The following is a 19,432-nucleotide window of genomic DNA, read 5'->3' as shown; positions in this document are numbered from 1 at the left end:
CTTGTAAAGGAGCAGCTGTACTTGTGTGCTTGGTCTCTTTGTCTTTTCTAATGGAAGAAGTTTCACGAGGTGCATATTTCTTTGCAGTTACCTAAATGGACTTATAGCAGTTTCACCTGTCTTCTTCTTGTCATTTGGTTGCCTTTTAATAATTCCAGGCACACCTTCTCACTGTTACATCAGCATCTGTATGTCATTCATGGATATCAGGGTTTGGAGAAATCTATCCACTCATTTAAATGCTATCCACTCATTTTAAATACTAATTTGGGTGTAAATTTCGCAGTTAATACAGTCCATGTAAAAATGAGTGCACTGAGTCAGACGTGGGGCTCATGGAGTCTGTTCTTCTGGTTCAGATGTGACCAAGGGAAGGAGGTAGGAGCAAGGTGCAGGGGTTCCTCCCTGTCCACTTTCACACTCACCAGCAAATCACAAGCCTAGGGTGTTTCATACAGCTGTGCTGACAGTGCTGACTATGCCACGGAATCTCAAGATGGTTTGGATTGGAAGGGACCTTTAAAGTGTCTCTTCAAACATTGCTTATGTCTTTTTCTGTGTACCTTTTGCTCTGACAAAGAAGGCTTTCCTGAAAAGACAGAATCTAACCATGTTACAAAGTTGACTGCATTATTTTTTTTTCCCACTAGGTTAAATGGCAGAAAAAAGTTTCAGTATTTCCTATTTTTTCCAAGTTTGTATTCATCATAATACACAGTGTTAGGTACCTTTAATTTGTGTTTGATGGCTATTGTATTCATTTGTGGCTGTTCCAGGTGTGATGGTGGTTGTGCCTGAGGGGTAGATAGAGGTCAGGCAAGGGGGAAAACCAATGTTGTTTTAAAAAAAATTGGCAGTATTTGTTGGTGTAGGTTTATATGGGAGGTAGCTAGATTAGTAGCACTGTAAGAATATACAAAAAACATGAAAAAAGTAATTTGTGACCATGTTAATGATCTAGTATGTAATGATTGGACCACAAGGTAATTTAATTCCATTTTAAATACTAATTTGGGTGTAAATTTCACAGTTAATACAGTTATTGTCTGTACTGTCAAGTCTTTTATGCAATCTGCATGCACTGTGGCTGCTGTCATCCCACATCAGGCTCATGCTGCAGATGACCAGATATATCTGAACCAGTTTAGCAGTAGAAACAAAGTAAGGTGAGCCAGGTGCCATAGAGAACTTGACTGCTCTGCTCATTATTGGTACCTGATTTTACCTTATGTAAATGTAAAGCCAGCCTAGGTTCCTGGGAATGTGTGTTTCAATCCAGGCAGCATTCAAAGATCTTTACATGCACTAGGGCAGCCATTTGGTTTATTATTTTTAAAATAAATATATTTTATTTTATGGGCATACCCTGCTTTACACAAGGTTTGAAGCAGAATTCTGGATTGTGTTGCAAAAACCCATTCCTCAACCCTCATAACTTCTTGTTTCCCAAACCTACAAGTTCAATGGCTTTATTAATTCATTTCCTGGTAAGTTTAGTACACTCTTTTTCAAACTCGGTCTAAGTTGAATTTGTCATCTTAAAAATGATGAAGTCTTGCATATCCAACTCTAAACATTAGAAGATTCCCTGAGATTTACAAAAAGCTGATAATGAAAAAATGAGTCAGACCTTACTTGGTTCCAGTATTAAATAGTCATTAAAGAAATCCCTTGGGAAAAATGTCCACTGTGGAATATAAGCAGCACAAAGTAGGTAGAAATTCAGAGAATGTGCAGGCATGGGGAAAAAAGGGTCCCAGGATGGAAATGCACAGGTAGAAGGATAATAGGGAATTGTGCTGCAAAAAAAGTACTGAACAGGAAAGAAAGATGGAAGGGGAAAATATAAAATTAAGATTTTAGAATAACTGTGTAATTATTTATTCTCAGAAATAATAGAACATTATCATTATAACATAGGCTGAGTTGTGAATATTGTGAATATGTAAGTAATGGGATATTGTTCTGACATGGGTGAAGGAAATGGCTTATCCAAGAAGAGAGTCAGTCAGACCACATTTAAAACAAGAAACTCTAGAGCCTGCAAATTGTTCTAGAAAGCCAGCCAGTGCATACTGTTTTCTGCTTGTTGATCAGCAATATTCTGATATTGTCCAAACAAGTAGGAGAGACTGCAATCTTGGCTTACTCAAAACAATTACCTGTTACTTGATCTGATTATCATGCTAATAGTTTAGCTCCTCTGCTCCTGAAAACCAGTTTGTTGTTTTCTAATACAGGTGAAAAATGCCATGTAACTTTGAAAGATAAAGACAACTGATTTAAATAGTTTAATGAATATTTATCATTATGAAAATCTTGTTATAGACACTTTTTCACTGACTACACGATGTGTATTTTGTTCTCCTGTGATCAGGGGGCAGGGGAAAGTACTCTCAAGTAGTACTAATCTTCTGTACTGCTTTCTGGAGTGATCTTATTTGTCACATGTGGGAATAAGAGACAAAGATTTTAAAAACAAACCTTAAGGAAAGGTCTTGGCAACCTCTGTAGCCCATCTGGACAAGTTACAGACTGTCAGTGTTGTTGATCAGTCTTGAAGGAATCCCAGCTTGCGAAACACCTGAAAAGTCTAGCAGGTGGAATAGCTTTAAAAGAGTTTTTTGTCAGTCTTCCTGGAATTATTAGGTGCCCTTGAGGGTTTGTAACTTGAGTTTTATATGTGGTTTTTATTGTGTTTCCCAGATTCCCAAAACAAGGTGAGAGCTTAGTAACTTCATGTGGTGATGGACAGGGGAGTTGTCCTAATACATAGCATAGAAATAAATCTTGAATTTTTAAATTTATGATTGGATAAGTGAAAGTGGAGGATGTATGGCATATGATCTAACACTGTCCTCTATTGTCCAAGTACTCCTCCCTTGGGGTTTAATCATGGGTTGCTGGAGGCCGAGTTTTTTAACTGAAGGAGGGAGGCCCTGGCTCTGGGTCTTGCTTTCCTAGTGGATTTTCTGGTTGGCTTCCAGGGCAACGTGTTTTATCAGGTTCTTTTTTTTTTTTTTTTTTTTTTCTTTTTTACAGTCATACATAGCTGGGTAGAAGGTGGTAATTTTTATTAATTTTGAGGCTGCTTGTTTGCTGCATCTTCCCTTTTCTTAATGTTGTCTCAACATTTCAACATTTGCTGTGTTGGTTGTGTGGAATTTGGGAGTTCTTTCTCTTTTAAGCCTCCCAGTATGTTTGAAATTTGGCAGAATCAAAGATTTTCTGTGTGAACTCACAGCTCTTTCAGAGTTAAACAGCGTATGAGCAGGGCATACAGTGACTGGTGAAAACAGCCAGTGCTTGGTTACTGCAGAAACCCTTCAGTGCCCTTAGCCCTGACTCTTCAGCCCTGTGCTGTGTCCCAGGCAGGTGTGACCTTGTGCTGGATGCAGCTGTGCTTGCTGGAAGCAGGGGTTTAGTTCAGCCTCCCCATTAATACACAGTGCTGGGACTACTACAGGGAGTGTTTTCGAGTTTAGGCTTTAAACCTTGGGAAGCAGCAGTTGATTTGGTTGATCTTTATCTTCTATTAGGATGCACATTCCAGTTGTGTTCAGATCTGTTATGAACACACATCAGCAAAACAGTTTTTGTCTGTTAACACTGTTTTTAAAATAATCCAAGTGGTAGCTCTCAGTCTTAATTTTTATTTGTAGTTTTTATACCACTTGCTTGCCTTCAGGAAAAGGAAAGCATTGGTTGTCATTGCAAAGCTAAGCATTCTCTAGCCATTTTGAAAAATAACCAAAGTGCCGTCTGTAAATTGCAAACAAAAGCTGTGAACCAAAAGCAGATATTGGGCAGAGGGAAAAGGGTTTGATTCACCATCACCTAGGACAGGAAAGCTGTCTGCTCACCCTGGTACAGGGAGAGAAGCTCAGGTAAAAGGTGATAAAGGTGTCTATTGGAGTTAAGATCTATATTCCTTAAAGTAGCTTGGTGTCAGATTAGATTTTGGATAGTTCTGGTGGTCATAGTTTGATGTTTGAGAACAAGAATGCTTCAAATGACTAAATTCCCAGTGTCTTAATTTATTTTTACCTGTGCTATATTATTAAGAAGCTACTAATTCAACTGCTTTTCATTTCCTTGCTATCTAATTATGAATAGTATTCATGTAATGTTCTTATTTGAATTATGTGGGACTTTAATTTTTCTCCCAGTACACTCAAGAGAAGTTACATATGATTCAGATTTTGTTCCAAGATGGGTTTGGTATTCAATTTAGCACTGCTTTTTAGAAGGAATGGGAAGTACTGTGAGCCTGGTCTGCAGAGCTCTGGTAGTGCAAGTTTTTCTTGTTTCTCAAGATAGTCCTGGAGCAGTCTAAGCCAATTTTAACACTGTTTAGAAACTGTAATGAACATGATACAACTTCCTAACTGTTACAAAAAGTTACATGTGTAATAGTAGGTGACAGCAGAATTATTCATTTGCCTAAGCATGTGTTCATGCAAGTCTGAACTGCAGTCTGAGGGGAGATCATTTTAAAAAAGACTGTAATGTTGGTAATCACTCAAAACAAAATTTGAGCATTGGCTACAGAGCTTATATTAAAATAGATGAAGGCAAATTATTGAATAAAACTACATTAGGTCACATCATGTCTTGTTGTAAATACAGTTAGTCTGTTTGTAATCTGAACCAAAAAAAGAGCAGAAGGCTGCATTCACTCTTATTCAGAAAAGTTTTGAAGCTGTGCATAAAGTGTAAAGCCCTGCTAAGTTTCTTTTAAAGGAAGGTTCCATATGTTAAAATTGACTTTATAAAATATGAATACATGATAAAGTGCTCTGCTGAATTAGAAAAATCCCTGGCTAAGGCAGAAAAATCATTGCTTTTTATACATTTAAAATGGTAGAGTAGCCTGGACAACTGAAATTGTTGCTTTTACAGGTAAAGTAATCATTTTAACTACAGAAAATTAAGAACATTTAATGAAACAGCTCAGGTATTGTGAAATGGGGGTCAAACCTTAGATCCATACTTACGCAAACTTCGGGTCCTGTTGAGTTCATTATGAATAAACATGTCAAAATCCTTCTGTAATTTATATTCTCCTGTAGCAGCAAACCTCAGTATAAATTGTGAGAACTTTCTCATGCAGCCAGTAGTTTCAAAAAGAGTATTTCAGATTTGTAGTCACTAATAAATATGCAAATATGGATTTTTTTTTTTTAACTAAAAGACATGAAAGATTCTGTGGAAGCGTTCTAGAGAATGTGGGCCTGGTGCTGAATGGGAATATGATCACAAAGACCAAGGAGAAGGCTGAAGTGGTGATTGGGGTTTTTTGCCTCAGTTTTTAAGAAGCAGTTAAGGGAATACTTGAATGAAGTGGACATATGAAGGTCTGTGGGCTGCGAGGAGGTGCTGCACAAGTGTAGAGGCAGCTGGCTGGTGTCACTGCAAGGTCACTGTCTCCAAGATTTGAGCTGTTCTGGTGACTGCGCAAGTCCTCAAGGGAGGCAGGGCATCCTTCCTCTCTACTGGCATCTGGAGTGCTTGGTGCTGCTCTGGGCTAGCCAGTAAGAGGGAGACATGAATGCAGTGGAGTGAGTCCAGTAAAGGGCTGTGGAGATGGGGGAGTGGGGCCTGACAAATGAGGGGAGCTGAGAGCGCTGTGACTGTTCATGCTGGAGCTGGAGGATATTCAGGGCAGGTATGATGTGGTACCTGCAGGAAGCTGCAAAGGAGGAAAACCAGATCCTCCTTAGGGACTGGATGAGGAGAAATGGGCACAAATTGAAATACAAGAAATTCCATTTAAGCATAAGGGAAAACAAAAATTTTCCTTTGTACATTGGAGTTGGTGAAGCACTGGAGGAGATTTCCCACAACCCGTGGAAGCTGCCATCTGTGGAGATGTTCAGTATCTGACTGGATGTTGTCCTGGGCAGCCTGATTGAGCTGACCCAAGCAGGGGCTTGGACCCAGTGGTCTCAGGCAGTCCTTGCCAGCCTCCACCTTCTGTGCTTCTCTGACCTGTTATCTATTTAGACAGTTCACCCTCAATTGCATCTCTATCGTTTTTTTCCCAAAGCTCTCAGTTTTGGAGCATCTGGATGCATGATGAGCATTTCACAAGAAAGGTGGTGAAGTGGTAGGAGATCTGAAGCAACTTTCTGTTTCTTCCTTATGTATTTCATGGGATTTAAAGCTAGCAGTTTCTCTTTGCAGTACTGCAATCTGGCTGATGAATGGGTGACATGGATGAGGGTTTAGAGTCTTTCATTAGTAAATTTGCAGATTACACTAAGCTGGGAGCATGTGTTGATCTGTTAGAGGGACGGAGGGCTTTGCAGAGGACTTGCAATGGTTGGATGGATGGGCAGAATCTAATGGGATGAAGTTCAATAAGTCCAAGTGCCGAGTCCAGCACTTTGGCCACAATAACCCCCTGCAACGTTATAGGCTGGGGACAATATGGCTGGACAGTGCTCAGGTGGAAGGGGACCTGGGGGTGCTAGTTGACAGTCGGCTGAACATGAGCCAGCAGTGTGCCCAGGTGGCCAAGAAGGCCAAAGGCATCCTGGCCTGGATCAGGAATAGTGTGGCCAGCAGGAGCAGGGAGGTCATTCTTCCCCTGTACTCGGCGCTGGTGAGGCCAAACCTTGAGTATTGCATCCAGTTCTGGGCCCCTCAGTTTAGGAGGGACATTGAGATGCTTGAGCGTGTCCAAAGGAGAGCAACGAGGTTGGTGAGGGGCTTGGAACACAAGCCGTGTGAAGAATGAGGGAGCTGGGGTTGTTCAGCCTGGAGAAAAGAAGGCTCAGAGGTGACCTTATCACTCTTTTCAATTTCCTGAAGGGTGGCTGTGGTGAGCTGGGGGTCAGTCTCTTTCTCCGGGCAACAACAAACAGAACAAGAGGACACAGTCTCAAGCTGCGCCAGGGGAGATACAGGCTAGAATTAAGGAGGAAGTTTTTCACAGAAAGAGTGATCAAATACTGGAATCATCTGCCCAGGGAGGTGGTGGAGTCATCATCCCTCGATGTGTTTAAAAAAAGACTGGATGTGGCACTTGGTGCCATGATCTAGTTGAGGTGTTAGAACATGGGTTGGACTCGATCTTAAAGGTCTCTTTCAACCTAGAAATTCTGTGATTCTGTGGCTCCATTCTTGCACGTGTGTTTAGTCATAGTGTGCTAAAAGAATCTGTATGGATAATCCTATATTAAACAATTCAGAATTTAACATCAATAATTTTAAATAGTAACAAATATGGTAATAGAGCAAATGTATAACACCTCTAATCCTGTCTTTCAGTCATGGCCTGTATATGAAGAAGTATTCAACAAAATGCATGAGCTGGCAGCATTTTTAGACCTGCCTCGTTTTCCAGATATAACAGAAAGCTGCTTTCTTCATCCAGACATGCTGTGCATGAAGTACTTGATGGAAGCTAATTTACCTGGTAAATATTTTCCCTAGCCTGAACTGATAAAATTTTTCTGTGGTTTATTAAACTCTAGCAAAAAGGCTTAAATTACTACTTCAAAGTGCCTGCTCTTTTCCTTCTAATTTATTCCCATTTCAGTTTGAACTGAAAGATATTCTTTCTATAGAAAGCACCTTCCTCAAACATTTAGAGTACGTGTTATGGGCCCAGATATGCAAGGGCACTCTGATGTTGGCTCTGTAAGGCTGTGGAGTGGATCCTTCATTTTAAATCTTTCAGTATCCATGTGAACTAAGAGGCAGATGTTGAATTCATGTGATATATTAACTTTAGCTAAATGATTCATCTAGTTGAGAGCTGATTGCTTAGCTCTGAAATTCTCATATGTAGTAATGGCTGTATATTCTTTACAAAGAATATATTTTGTGTATTATATAATATTGTATATTACTATTTATTTTAATATTAATTGATGATGTGTGACAGAACAGCTTGTGTCTCACTTGATTTATATTTTGGTTCTGAAATCATATAGAAGTATTGACCTTTTTTGTCTATCCTAAAATGAAGTCTTGAATATTTTGTCAAAGAAAGACCAGTATGTCCTAGTATGTGAACTCTGTTAAGTTACCATATTTTCTGTCAAATACCATTGTGACTGAAGATGAGTTACACAGACAAGTGGCCTGTAAATATTTTTCTCAAAACATTCCAACAGTTCATAGTAGGGGAGGGAGTTATTGTGTTATTTTGCAATTAGTTACAATGAATAAAAGTGTTTGGTGTTTCTATTTAGTCACAATTGAATGAAGAGAAGATAGCCAACAGGTTTAGGGCTAAAATTCTGGAGTGGTAATTCTGATTTTGTAGTTTTACACCAGTGTTGTGATCCCATAGAGGATTACATTATTTTACAGATTGTGAAGTGTCAATTGAATCAAAAAAAGGCTGCAAATTTGTCATTTTCAGATCTTTTACAGAGAAATGCAAAGCTAAGTACTCTTTGACAATTACTGCAGAAGAGGAATATATTGTCCTTTTCCATGCAACTAAGATTTTTATCATGTGTAAGCATTTTTTAAAAATTGAAAAGGGCTGCTGCTGTTGTCTAACAACTCCTAAAAAAAGGCAATGAATTGGGAATGTTAAAGGACATAAATACCAACTAAGAGGCTATTTTATATATCTGAAATTAAACTAAATATGCTTCTAGTAGTTATAAGAAAATTTCTTTCCCACTTTTTTCCTAACTTTTACTGTTATGTGCAAGAGGATTAAAAACGAGTTCCTACTGAACTCTTTGTGAGCAGCAAGAGGGTATAAGTACAGCTGGATTAAGGTTGTACTTAGTCATACATTGCTAACCTTTGTGGAATCTGATGGTGATGTAATCAACTCCTGTATTTCTTGCTGAACAGGAAAGGTGAGAAATTTGGGGGATTTGTATCTGTGAAAAATAAGCAGAGTAATAAGAGCCTGTATAGATAGGTTGCTGTGTACCTTGTGGAGCTGCAGCTGGATCTCCCTGGCACAGCTTCTGCTGGGGGAGCAGCAGTGCTGCCCTGCCACCACCAAGCTGCTCTCCATGCCCAACCAGCTGCTTTACAGCCAGCCCTGTGCCCGCTCTGTGCAGGGCTGATTCCTGCCAGGGGTGTTCAGTCAACATGCAGGAAAAAAGTTTGTGACAAGTTTTTTGCTTTTGGGAATTTTTTTGAAAACATATTTATGTGGATTTGCAATAGGCTTTCCTGCAAGAATATTCAGGATGATCTCACTATAGTATTCAAGTAACATCAAAGCACTATTAAATAGTGACTTTTTTATTCTCCATATGAATATATAAGTCACAAGTGTTTTCCATGTGAGCAAAGTGAAGGTTGCCTAGTATTTTTATAAGTATCCAAAAATACTCCTCAGCCCAAAAAATACGGCTGTCAGATGGTCCTAAAAGACCTAAGCAGTGTTTTCCTCAAATGGCCAAAATATTTGCACTGTAAAAATATTTCTAGCTTGTCTTAACATTTTATATTTTTATTTATGTTAATCAGATGAATTGCATAATTGGACTTGTCGAGTGGTGAAAAAGATTGGTATTGGAGAAGTGGATTTCCTGACTCTAATGCCTGGAAATAAGTCAACAAGAAAAGTGAAATATGATGTTCTTGCTGCAGCAGTTATTGTAGTTGTGCTCAAATTATTGTTTTTATTAGATGATCACTATGAATGGTAAGTGTACAGACAAATCTGTAGCAACCCTCAAATTTCAAATAGTGCAAATGCTTGTCTCTGTTCTTTCTTTAGAGTTAAATGTATACTACTGGAATTTCACTTGAGTTCAGTAGCTTAAACCATACACTTGAAGGCATTTTAGACATGAAATATTAATTACTTTTAAAACTCATTGGGTTTTATCTGATACTTGGAATAAAATTAGGATATAATTTTTGTCCCTTGTATTTGAACTTCATGTGAAAAGTGCAGTATTTGGATCTACAAAACAGCCTGATTTCTAAAATTTTTTTACAGGTTACTTTCAGAGCTTGCTGAAGAAAGAAATAAAAATAACACAGAAGGTATATAAATATTCTAGTAGAAGCAGTGTTATGATTTTGTAAATGAAACAGTTTTGCAATCAGGGTTAGGAAGACTTTTCTTATTGATCATGAAAATGTGTTTTTGTAACTCATTAAGGGCAAATTTTATTTGGAGAAAAGAGTAAATCTTGTTCATGTAAAATGGCCTCAGTATACCTGCACAATTCTTATTGTTTGGGATAGGAGAATTTGCTAGGTGCCTCTCTACTTCTACTTGTGCATGTTTGCCTCTTGGTTTAGAGTTTTATGTGTGGTAGGTGGAGATGAATGGATATGCCGTGAAAAGGGAGCACACTTTGATCGTAAATAGCAGATACTTACTAGGGGCATCAAACCACATTTATGATAAAATCCAAACTTGTTTAGTCTTGTTAAATAAAATGTCTTAGTGTGTAACATATTTCAGATGTAATCTAGTTTCTTAGTCCAAATAATCCTGAGAGAGTGTGGAAAAGCTAGCAGCAATTAAGATGGAAAAGATAATGGTGTGAACATGGTTCTTTGAGGGCAGAAAGACCAAATCAAAGATTAGAAATTTTCAGGAAGATGTTCCATGGCCCGATCCAAATCGCAGTTGAAGATAAGATCCAAGATGTGTTGGTGTGTGGTGTGGTTTATCTGTAAGGCCTTTTATCCAGTTTTGGGTCATTTTGACCCTTCTGATGCTTTGTTTAAAATTTAGGTCCATAATAACATTATGATGTTAGTCATGTGTGAGCTCAATTACTGCTGCAGTCATCCCCGTTAACTAAAACTGCTAATTTTCACATTCAGGTGGATATACAAACTTATGGTAGATTTTTTATTTTCCTTTTTACTTCCCTTGAAAACTTGAAGTACATGAGAGTGACAGGAGTGGGGAGTTGTGCAACTGCTTTACAAGCTGAGGCTCATTAATGTCTTAATGGGGTTTCTCCCTTATTAACAAGTCTCATTGCCCTTGGGAATTAACAGCTCATTCTTTGCCCACTTTTTTACTTTAAAATCTGCTGGTGCAAATGATCCATGTGCTGTGTTTTGTTGTCCCCGTGCTTGAGATTTCGGGGTGATGGTGAGCAGCTGCACAGAGGAGCTGATGTGAGAATTTCTGTTTAGATGACTGATCAGTGCCAGAGCTCAAAACTGCCTCTGGCATTTTCCCAAAGTTAGAGTGCCTAAATGAATAATGGTTAATACCGAGTTTTAAAGATTCAATTTACGTTGACTCCATTTTCAACGTAACTATCCATTGTCTAGTCAATTTTTTTAAATTAAAAAATAGTATTTCATCTCCTACATTTCTTCAAATCACCCTGGAAGCAGTACAATAGATATAGTTACCTACTGTGTGTGTTCTGTGAACTGCACACATCCGCAATCTGGGTTTTGTTCAAATAAAAGGTGATTGAGATATATATAGATGTGTATGTATGTGTGTATCAGAGCTGTGTATTTTCCAGCCAGCTCAGCTACATGAATGTCTGACCAGCAGTACTGGCCAGGTAAAGGGTTATTACACTGTAGCATCATGTCTCTGACAATGTGTTTGCATGTGACAGATGTTAGTAATTCATATGAAGTTTAACACCAATTTCTACCGCCTCCCACACTGCTCTCCCAGCAATTTAGGAGTATTTACTTAAACCTCGGGGTTTAAGAGCTGATAAAAGAAGTTGTATCCAGACCTTTGAATTTCAAGGACTGCTGAGGGGTCTTTGTTCCTTTCATGTGTCTCTTGCTTTTTGAGACCATCTATGATTTTAGAATCTAGACATTCTGAGGCAGGATAATACAAACAGCAGAAATGCCAATAATACAAAAGGTATATATAAGTTTGATTGTAAGAACAGTGTATTCACCTTCAGGAGAGTTTGAACAGCTGGCTGGCAAAGCTGAGCATGACGCAAGCATCGCATGCAGTGCAGCTCAGGCCATGGGGAAATGCAAAGTCTGGTTAATTCACAATGCAGATATTCCACCCACGGGGATAAGAGTTGATTATTTTTAAATATATAAGTCTACACCATATTTCTGTTTGGAATTCTTATCCTTACTGTACCCAGTTGGTCTGCTTCAGTTGTGTGCATCTTTGGAGGATCAGTGATAATGGTGCTGCTAAATGTCGTATGTCTTCATGTTTTAGCATATGCTGATAAATACTTGTTCACATATCAACAAGTGAAGTTCCTGTGCTCCAAACCATGAGAGGCTGATATGAAGTGAAGACCTTTGTCTAGTTTATCTTTCCAACTCTGTAAGATTTCATAGGTGGTGGGATAGACAGTGGGGAGCTGATGAAGCTATGTGATATTTTGTATCTGATAATCTTTAGTTTTTATTTGTTTAAACTTAAGCTTGGTGCACAGTTTTATTAATCCCTTGAATTCAACTTTGAAACAGTTGAAGGCCACTCCACACAATGGAGAGCTAGTTGATTTGGTAGAGAGGAGGTAGTTTCTAGGCTTACCTTTCCAGAAGAGGGGGAAAAGGTTTGACTTGTGCTAAATCAATGAAATCTAAGATACAGGGCTTCTTTGCACTTCCTATGACATGCTGTTCTTTAACTCCATTTCTGTGTTTCTCTTTCTTACAGAATTATTAGATCAAGTATGTTTTCCTTAAGCACATAGCATTTGGGGTAGTTTGTATACAGGTGCAAGATGCAGGGTCTAACTGCTAGGAGACCATCTCTGTCATTTCTTTCATTTCTTCCCGAACTAAAGTGTGTATGTTTTATTCAGGGGGCCCATATTTTGAGTTCAAGAAGTGGTATGAAGTGGTAAAACATTCCTTGGATGTGAAACAAAAGAAACTGGATGAAGAAAAAGCCAAGTAAGAGGTTTTTAAGTACTTCTTTTTTAAGGTAGACAGTTCTGCCTGAATGCCTGATCCCTATAGAAATAAAAAAAAGATAGAATTTTGTTCCACATATCCATTCACCAAGCTTGAGTGAATAGAATGACTAAATCACTGTTTTAATTTTCTATTTATACTCATAAGCTTTATCCAGGTTATTTATTAAATGCTCACTTACTGTGAAAAATAGCTTATACAGCTGAACAATTAACTGATTACAGTAGATCTAGGCTAACATGTCTTGGTTTGCCTGCTCAGAAAAAGATTTCCTTTATATGTTGGAGGGGCAGTGGCTTTTAATAGCACTAAACATTAGATTATTTTGATTTTAATTTAAAACTTTAGCAGTATTTGTAATAAGTTATTATTCATTTATTCATTTGGTCCAGCTTTCTTTTTGTTAACAATTCTTACATCTCTTACTGGTAGGTATCTTTGGAGATGTGAAAAGCCTTTGTTTTATTCAGTCAAGAATAAATCTAAAGTTCTGAAGAGAAGACGTGAGTAAACTTTGCTTCTTCCCAGCAACGCAGAAATCTGCTCCAACTTTTCCCATCATAGATCTTCAGCTGTGACTGATAACATTTACATCTTAAAATATTTTGTCTCCTCTCTTTCATCTCTGGGTACAATTAATGTAGTACTGTTTTACAACGCATGGCTGGAATTTTTCAAACATGCACAGCTGAAACTGCCTTTGCCAGTCTTCCCAACAACCTACTGAGCCATGTCTCATTCTGAGTGCTCTTGTCCTCATCTTCTCTAGTTTGCCTTTATATCAGTGTTCCTCGTGAGTTGTGGGTCTTCCATAGCTTTCCTGTCTGTTCCCTCCTTTAGTTTCTTGAAAGCTTTGGTATGAATATCCCAGTATGTCCTTTAGTAGATCTTGCATGTCCCTCCTCTCCCAGTCCTTCTTGCAATCCTCTGCAGAAAGCAAGGAAGGTTTTAGTTGTGTAGCCGGCTGCATGTGGTGAGAATGCAGGTACAGCTGCTAAATTTTAGTAGCTCTGGAGGTACTTGTGAGAAGTTTCTGGGGTTTGTGTTGACATAAAAGCAAAGAAACAAAACCACAAAACCCCAGTTGTCTGCAGAAATAAGGAAAACCAGAATTTTATTCAGCCAAATTAGATCTGGAGTTCTTCATTCTACATTTTATGTTATCCAGAAAGCAGCAGGTATTTGGAAATAGATATTAAGTATGGCATGTGGTATTTTTCCTTTTATATGTTTTCTCAGTTTCTGGAAGCGACTGGTTCAGGGACTTCTAAACAAGTTGTATCATCCTATTTGGCTTGAATTACACATGTTGGATTTCTACTTCAAGAATGCAGTGGGGTTTTTTTAATTACTTACTCTTCAAAATCCTGTTGGGGTGATCCTGCAGTCAAGTCATGTTCCATGGAAAACCATGTTTAGATGTATTCATTTCAAGCTGATTATTTACTCAGATGCCCTTTAATTCCTGCATTTATAGGAAAAGAGATTCCTCTTCTGGCTCTGTTTCTCTTGGAGTTAGAAGAGGACCACTTAGATTACAGAGCTTTATCATAATGTTGTGAGCAGGAATGTATCACATAATTGCAACTGGGCAGGATTCATATTAAAACAAATGTACCATAATAGAGACAGTGCTCCAGAACACTTATGTGCCAGGTACAGATTTTCAGAAACCTTCCTAAAGCTTTGATTTTGATAATAGATTTTAGTATCATCTTGAAAGATAAACTTCCCAGTCCTTGGATTATTTTAGGAGGTTTTTCCTGTGTTTTGGTTTGTTTTTTTTTTTTATTTCAGTACATGAATGAGTTTATTTAAATACAGCTCATAAAAAGAAGTTAAAGCTCCCACAATGTCTTTTAACCTGCTTTTTATCCTAGAAAAACAAGGCATAGGCAGTCATACAAGATGTGCTGATCTATCATACCTTCTTTCCCTTCTCACCCTCAGTAACTTAGGAAAGCTTATCATTCATCCACTAGGAGCAGGCAAACATGGAGAGGGGTTTTTTTGTTGTTGGGGTTTTTTACCAGTGGAAATTTGCACCATGAAAAGCTTAACCTTCAATCCGTGTGTGTATGAATGTGCTTTCTATCAGCATAAAAATCCTGGTAGTATCAAATGGATTTTACAGGTTTTGATTGCAGCAGTGTTTTAGAGTGCCCCACTACTAATATCATTAGGTATAAAAAACATGGTTTGAATTATGTTTCTCAAAATGTGTCACTAAAACCTGTAAGGAGGGTGGCAGAGATAACCTAGAGACTTCCAGGATTTCTCAGTCTTTCATGCAGAGTTAAAAAAAAAAAATTAAAAAGCACAAATACCCCATTTTCTTCTTATATTAATCACTTCTAAACAGTATTCTTGTACTTAATACTTTTACATTTGTTTCTTTTGTTTCTCTTTGCACAGAAATGGTTGTGAACTTACAAAATCAGTTTGGCAAGCTGTCTGGTTCAGTGCAATGTGCTGAAAAGCCAAATCCTTCAAGTTTTCAGTTAAGTTGGTCTGAAGAAAACACAGATGGGAGTTGTTTTCACGGGCATAGCCTGAAGGGAATTTTGCAAGAAAAATGTGGTTTACTGACACCCATGAACCCTGACTATTGGCTGTGTACAGTTAAACTATGTAATGAGAAGTAAGTATTCACATTTTTGCTAAATAAATTTTGAAAAGTTCTCCTGAAAGTAAAGTCCTGTACATATATTTTTGCAAATGACAAATACAGGGTGTGTGCACAGCTATGTGCTCACTTACAGTTACAGTCATTTCTAGAAAGGGGTGTGTGAGGAATGGATAGTCTTGGACTGTGAGTAGACAAACTGTAACATGAAGAGTGATCAAAGTGAGCTTATGAGAAGAGAGGAGATGAGACAAAATCATCAACTAGAGTCACGTGGCAAGAGTAGCAGCTAGGTGCAAATACTCACTTTATTCCTTGACAGTGTTTTATAAAAGTATTTGTGATGCAGCTCTCCAGAGAATGGAAAAACAGTCCCCTTCCTCTCCTCCCTGGCCTCTAAAAGAGCACAGAAAATTAATTTTCTAAATCGCTATACTGATTTTTTGATGGCCTTAATCACAATCACAATGACTTCTGGGTCATATACCAGGCTTTGGTTCTGCTGTTGGTTGTATTATGAAACCCTAACCCAGAAGAGGAATGTACCGGTGAATATCAGTAAAGAAGATCAACTCTGTAGCTGGCTTGGAGTCTCTTGAATTTCTCATGTATGCTGTTGGAAAGTGGGGTTTTTTTGAAAGAAGGTTGGGTTACATTCATGTGAAATGAGATTTCATTTGTCTGTTGAGTAACATGTGGAATCTTTATCTGGTATATAATTTGAAATGGTATCCAGAGATCAATATCCCCTATGCAGTCTTAGGGATACGGTCCTGTTTTGAAGCATTCCATTCCCTCTGAAAATAGCTGGGGTTTACACTTTGCTGTCTTTTCTGTCCTTCAGTGCATTTATTTGCTTGTCTTTATTTTCCTTTTCACGTTACTTTTCGCATACCCACAGTGACATAAATGGGTTGGAATAATGTAAGCACAGTGTTACATTACAAGAGGTTTGGTTGTATGGATTCATTCTTTTGTATGAATAAGAACTTTTTTTTTTTTTTAAAGGGAGTAGAGGTAATAATCCTTTTACCACAGATTTGCGTAAATCTTATGTACACATTGAATGAGTGGATATTTCGGTGTATGTTTGTGTGAATAATCTTCCATGCAAAGTCTGTTTTTAAACCTACATTTTCATATGTAATATATTAAAATGTTAATGGCAAACTGTCATAGCCTTCACGAAACAAGATTTGAATTTAAATTCTTACCGGTTAAATTTCCCATTATATCATTTGCAATGCAAGTAGTTAAGTATACATCTAACACTTACTTAACATTGGGAAACAACATCTACTCTCTCAGATATGAGGGTTTATCCTCTGTGTATGTAGAATAGAACTAAAAAAAAAAAATCTTACAAATTCTCTTTATTTAAAAATCAGCACGGCCTAACAGGACTGCTATAGTGCTTTATTCCTGGGACTAAAGTATTATTACAGTATCAGCAAAGCTGAGATCAGTCAAATCATTGGTGAAATGCTTTTATGTTTTATTTTAAAACTTTGTTTTAAACTGGATTCTAACCTGATTTGCTGTTCTATTTATTATTTTCTATTATTCTATTTTTTATACTCTACCTAAACTATTTGCTATTACACCTAAGTCTTTAGGTGACAGGAGTTGTACTCAGTGTTCATAAAGGTCTTTTCCAAGCTGAACGACTGTATAATTCTACAGCTTGATGAGGTACTACAGTGTATGAAAAATGTTGTAATGCTTTTGGGGGCTGTGAGGTAGGGCAGAGGATGGGATGTATGGAATGAGAGACCTAGCTCCAGGTTTCCAATGTGCCAGACTTTGGGAGGCTTTGAACAGACTGTGCTCCCTGAAGTGCAGCTTGTCTGGCACTCAGGACGGGTCTGGCTGTTCCTCCAGTTTGAGGTAAAATGTAAATGTTTGCTGGGCCAGAGGGAGTGAGCAAATGACTTTATAGTCTAGTAATTAGCACACTTACCTGTAAATTGGGACAGACAGATCCCAGTCGTTGTTCTGGTGAATATTTAAGACAGCTACTCTGAATCAGACACAGGGAACATTTTAAACTGCTTCTCCACATCCCAAGGCAATACCTAGTAAGTTAGAAGATGTATAGGGTTTAGAGGTGAATATAGCCCCTGAACCCCCTAATTAATGTACAGTGTTCTTATTTAAAAATTGAAGCTTTATAGTATTTTAAACTAAATTTGAGCCTTATCCAATTTGGTATTTTTCCAACCTAAGTTGGTGAACTTAATGTTTACAGAGCTATCTCTGCAGCTTGTCCTCTCTGTCATCTTTTGTTCGGTCTGACACTTGTTACCAGCAAGTCTAGTCTGCTATTTTTATTATATACTTCATCAATAAAATCACCTCATCATTTTCATTAACATTTTGACCACAAAAGCTACAAAATAATGAAGCAGAAGGCTGCTACAGCACTAATTACTTTCTGTTGACCTCATCAGTGTTTGCTTGAGTGTTTCCTATGTTACTCTTTTACTCCATTGACTTAATTTAGCTTTTCTCCCTTGTTTCTAGACATGTAATTTGTATTTAGCACACAAAGGCAATGGACAATAAATGAATGGGTTATTATCCCATGCATAGTGTGAGGAAGATGAGAGGGGAACCCTATGGAGAGAGAAGAACAGAGTAAAGAACCTAAGGTGTCTGAATTGAATAGTCTTAGAAATTTAAAAGATAGGGTGAGGTACTCATTTTAATACTTTGCAACATTTGCTAAAAGCTGGAAGAACAAAAGTGATTCCATTTAGTCCTGAAAGGCAAAAAATGTATTCTTTGCCTGGCTGAGTAAGATCCTGATTCATAGTGCAAGAAGCTATAGTGGCTTTCTCTTCTTAGTGTGTTTGCACCAGCTCTGAAGATATCTTGGTTCAGTCCTATACTTCATGGTTTTCCAGGAGTGGATCACTTCACAGGAATCAACACTGTAAACTAGAATTGTGATTTATGCTGTTGGTAAAGTGTAAACTTTGTCTCTAATTACAATTTCATATATAAATGCTAGCTAAATACTAAATGCACTTGTAATTTAGGGCTTTTGATTTCTCCCCATTTTTTTTCAGATTGTGTGGTCATCTGGCTCATTACAGAGAAGTGGAGTTTCCCCAGAGTTACCATTTTGTACTAGGGTTGTTCTCTTTTCTTCTGAGGATTCAACCCTCTTATATCCATGATGAGGTGTGTATGATAGAACACAAACTTTTTAATAAAAAACTCTGTAAAAAACTAAAATACAACACAGTGCTAAGGAAGTTAAAAAGGCCTAAAACCTCCAGTATTAAACCCAAGTAAATTAGTTGGTTGGATCCCAAACCATGGTATTACGTCTAAACTTATACTGATTCTTTTGTCTCATGGACATTTTTTGTAAAGATAGCAGTGTTGAGATCTACTACTGTACTTCAGTTTTAGTGTCATTTTATCTATAATTTAAGTCACTGACACTAGGAAAGGAAACTGCCAAGGAAACTGTTAATGACCAGTTATTTCATTAATTTGCATCAGAGCCAACAGGAAGCTGTGAAATTACCATTTTTTGGGGCATAATCGTACATGTTTTGAGTGTTCTGGACATGGCATTAGCATCTAATTACATTGTGAGATTTTGCAATTAAAATACCTATTTTTTTACCTACCATTGTATGACAGTAAATATATTTCTAGAAAATAATGTTTATTTTGTTTTTAAATACTATGTTAACAAATAAAAGAAGCAGTTATTTAATGTTGTCATTGCAGTAAGTTTTTTCTTTATTATTTCTAAACAGCATTCCAGTTATTCTCCAAAAACTCTGGCGCTGTTTTCTGCATTTCCTTGCATGCTGTATATTTCCCAGTCTCTTGTTGTGCCTGAGACTCTCATTTAGGTTAACACCTTTCAGGTCCAAGTTCCACTTCAGGCTTCAGAGATTTTGCAGATACTTCTGTACCTAGTATAAAATCTGATCCTATTTCTTGTGCAGC

General features: G+C 37.7%; 1 protein-coding gene across 1 annotated transcript in view; it reads left to right on the top strand.

Moving 5' to 3' along the window:
- Positions 1 to 19,198, top strand: part of TAF1B (TATA-box binding protein associated factor, RNA polymerase I subunit B) — a 46,494-nt gene extending 27,296 nt beyond the window's left edge. Inside the window, exons 9-15 of the mRNA XM_084202725.1 lie at positions 7,276 to 7,423; positions 9,457 to 9,634; positions 9,935 to 9,981; positions 12,723 to 12,813; positions 13,267 to 13,337; positions 15,250 to 15,475; positions 18,532 to 19,198. Of these exons, the coding sequence (XP_084058851.1) occupies positions 7,276 to 7,423; positions 9,457 to 9,634; positions 9,935 to 9,981; positions 12,723 to 12,813; positions 13,267 to 13,337; positions 15,250 to 15,475; positions 18,532 to 18,760 (990 nt within the window). The 3' untranslated portion in view covers positions 18,761 to 19,198. The remainder of the gene's footprint in view (positions 1 to 7,275; positions 7,424 to 9,456; positions 9,635 to 9,934; positions 9,982 to 12,722; positions 12,814 to 13,266; positions 13,338 to 15,249; positions 15,476 to 18,531) is intronic.
- Positions 19,199 to 19,432: the final 234 nt, after the last annotated feature.

This window comes from Fringilla coelebs (assembly GCF_963513975.1).
Source record: "Fringilla coelebs genome assembly, chromosome: 3".
Lineage (NCBI taxonomy): Eukaryota > Metazoa > Chordata > Aves > Passeriformes > Fringillidae > Fringilla > Fringilla coelebs.
Note: the sequence above shows the minus strand (reverse complement) of the source record. Positions and strands in the feature narration are given on the sequence as shown.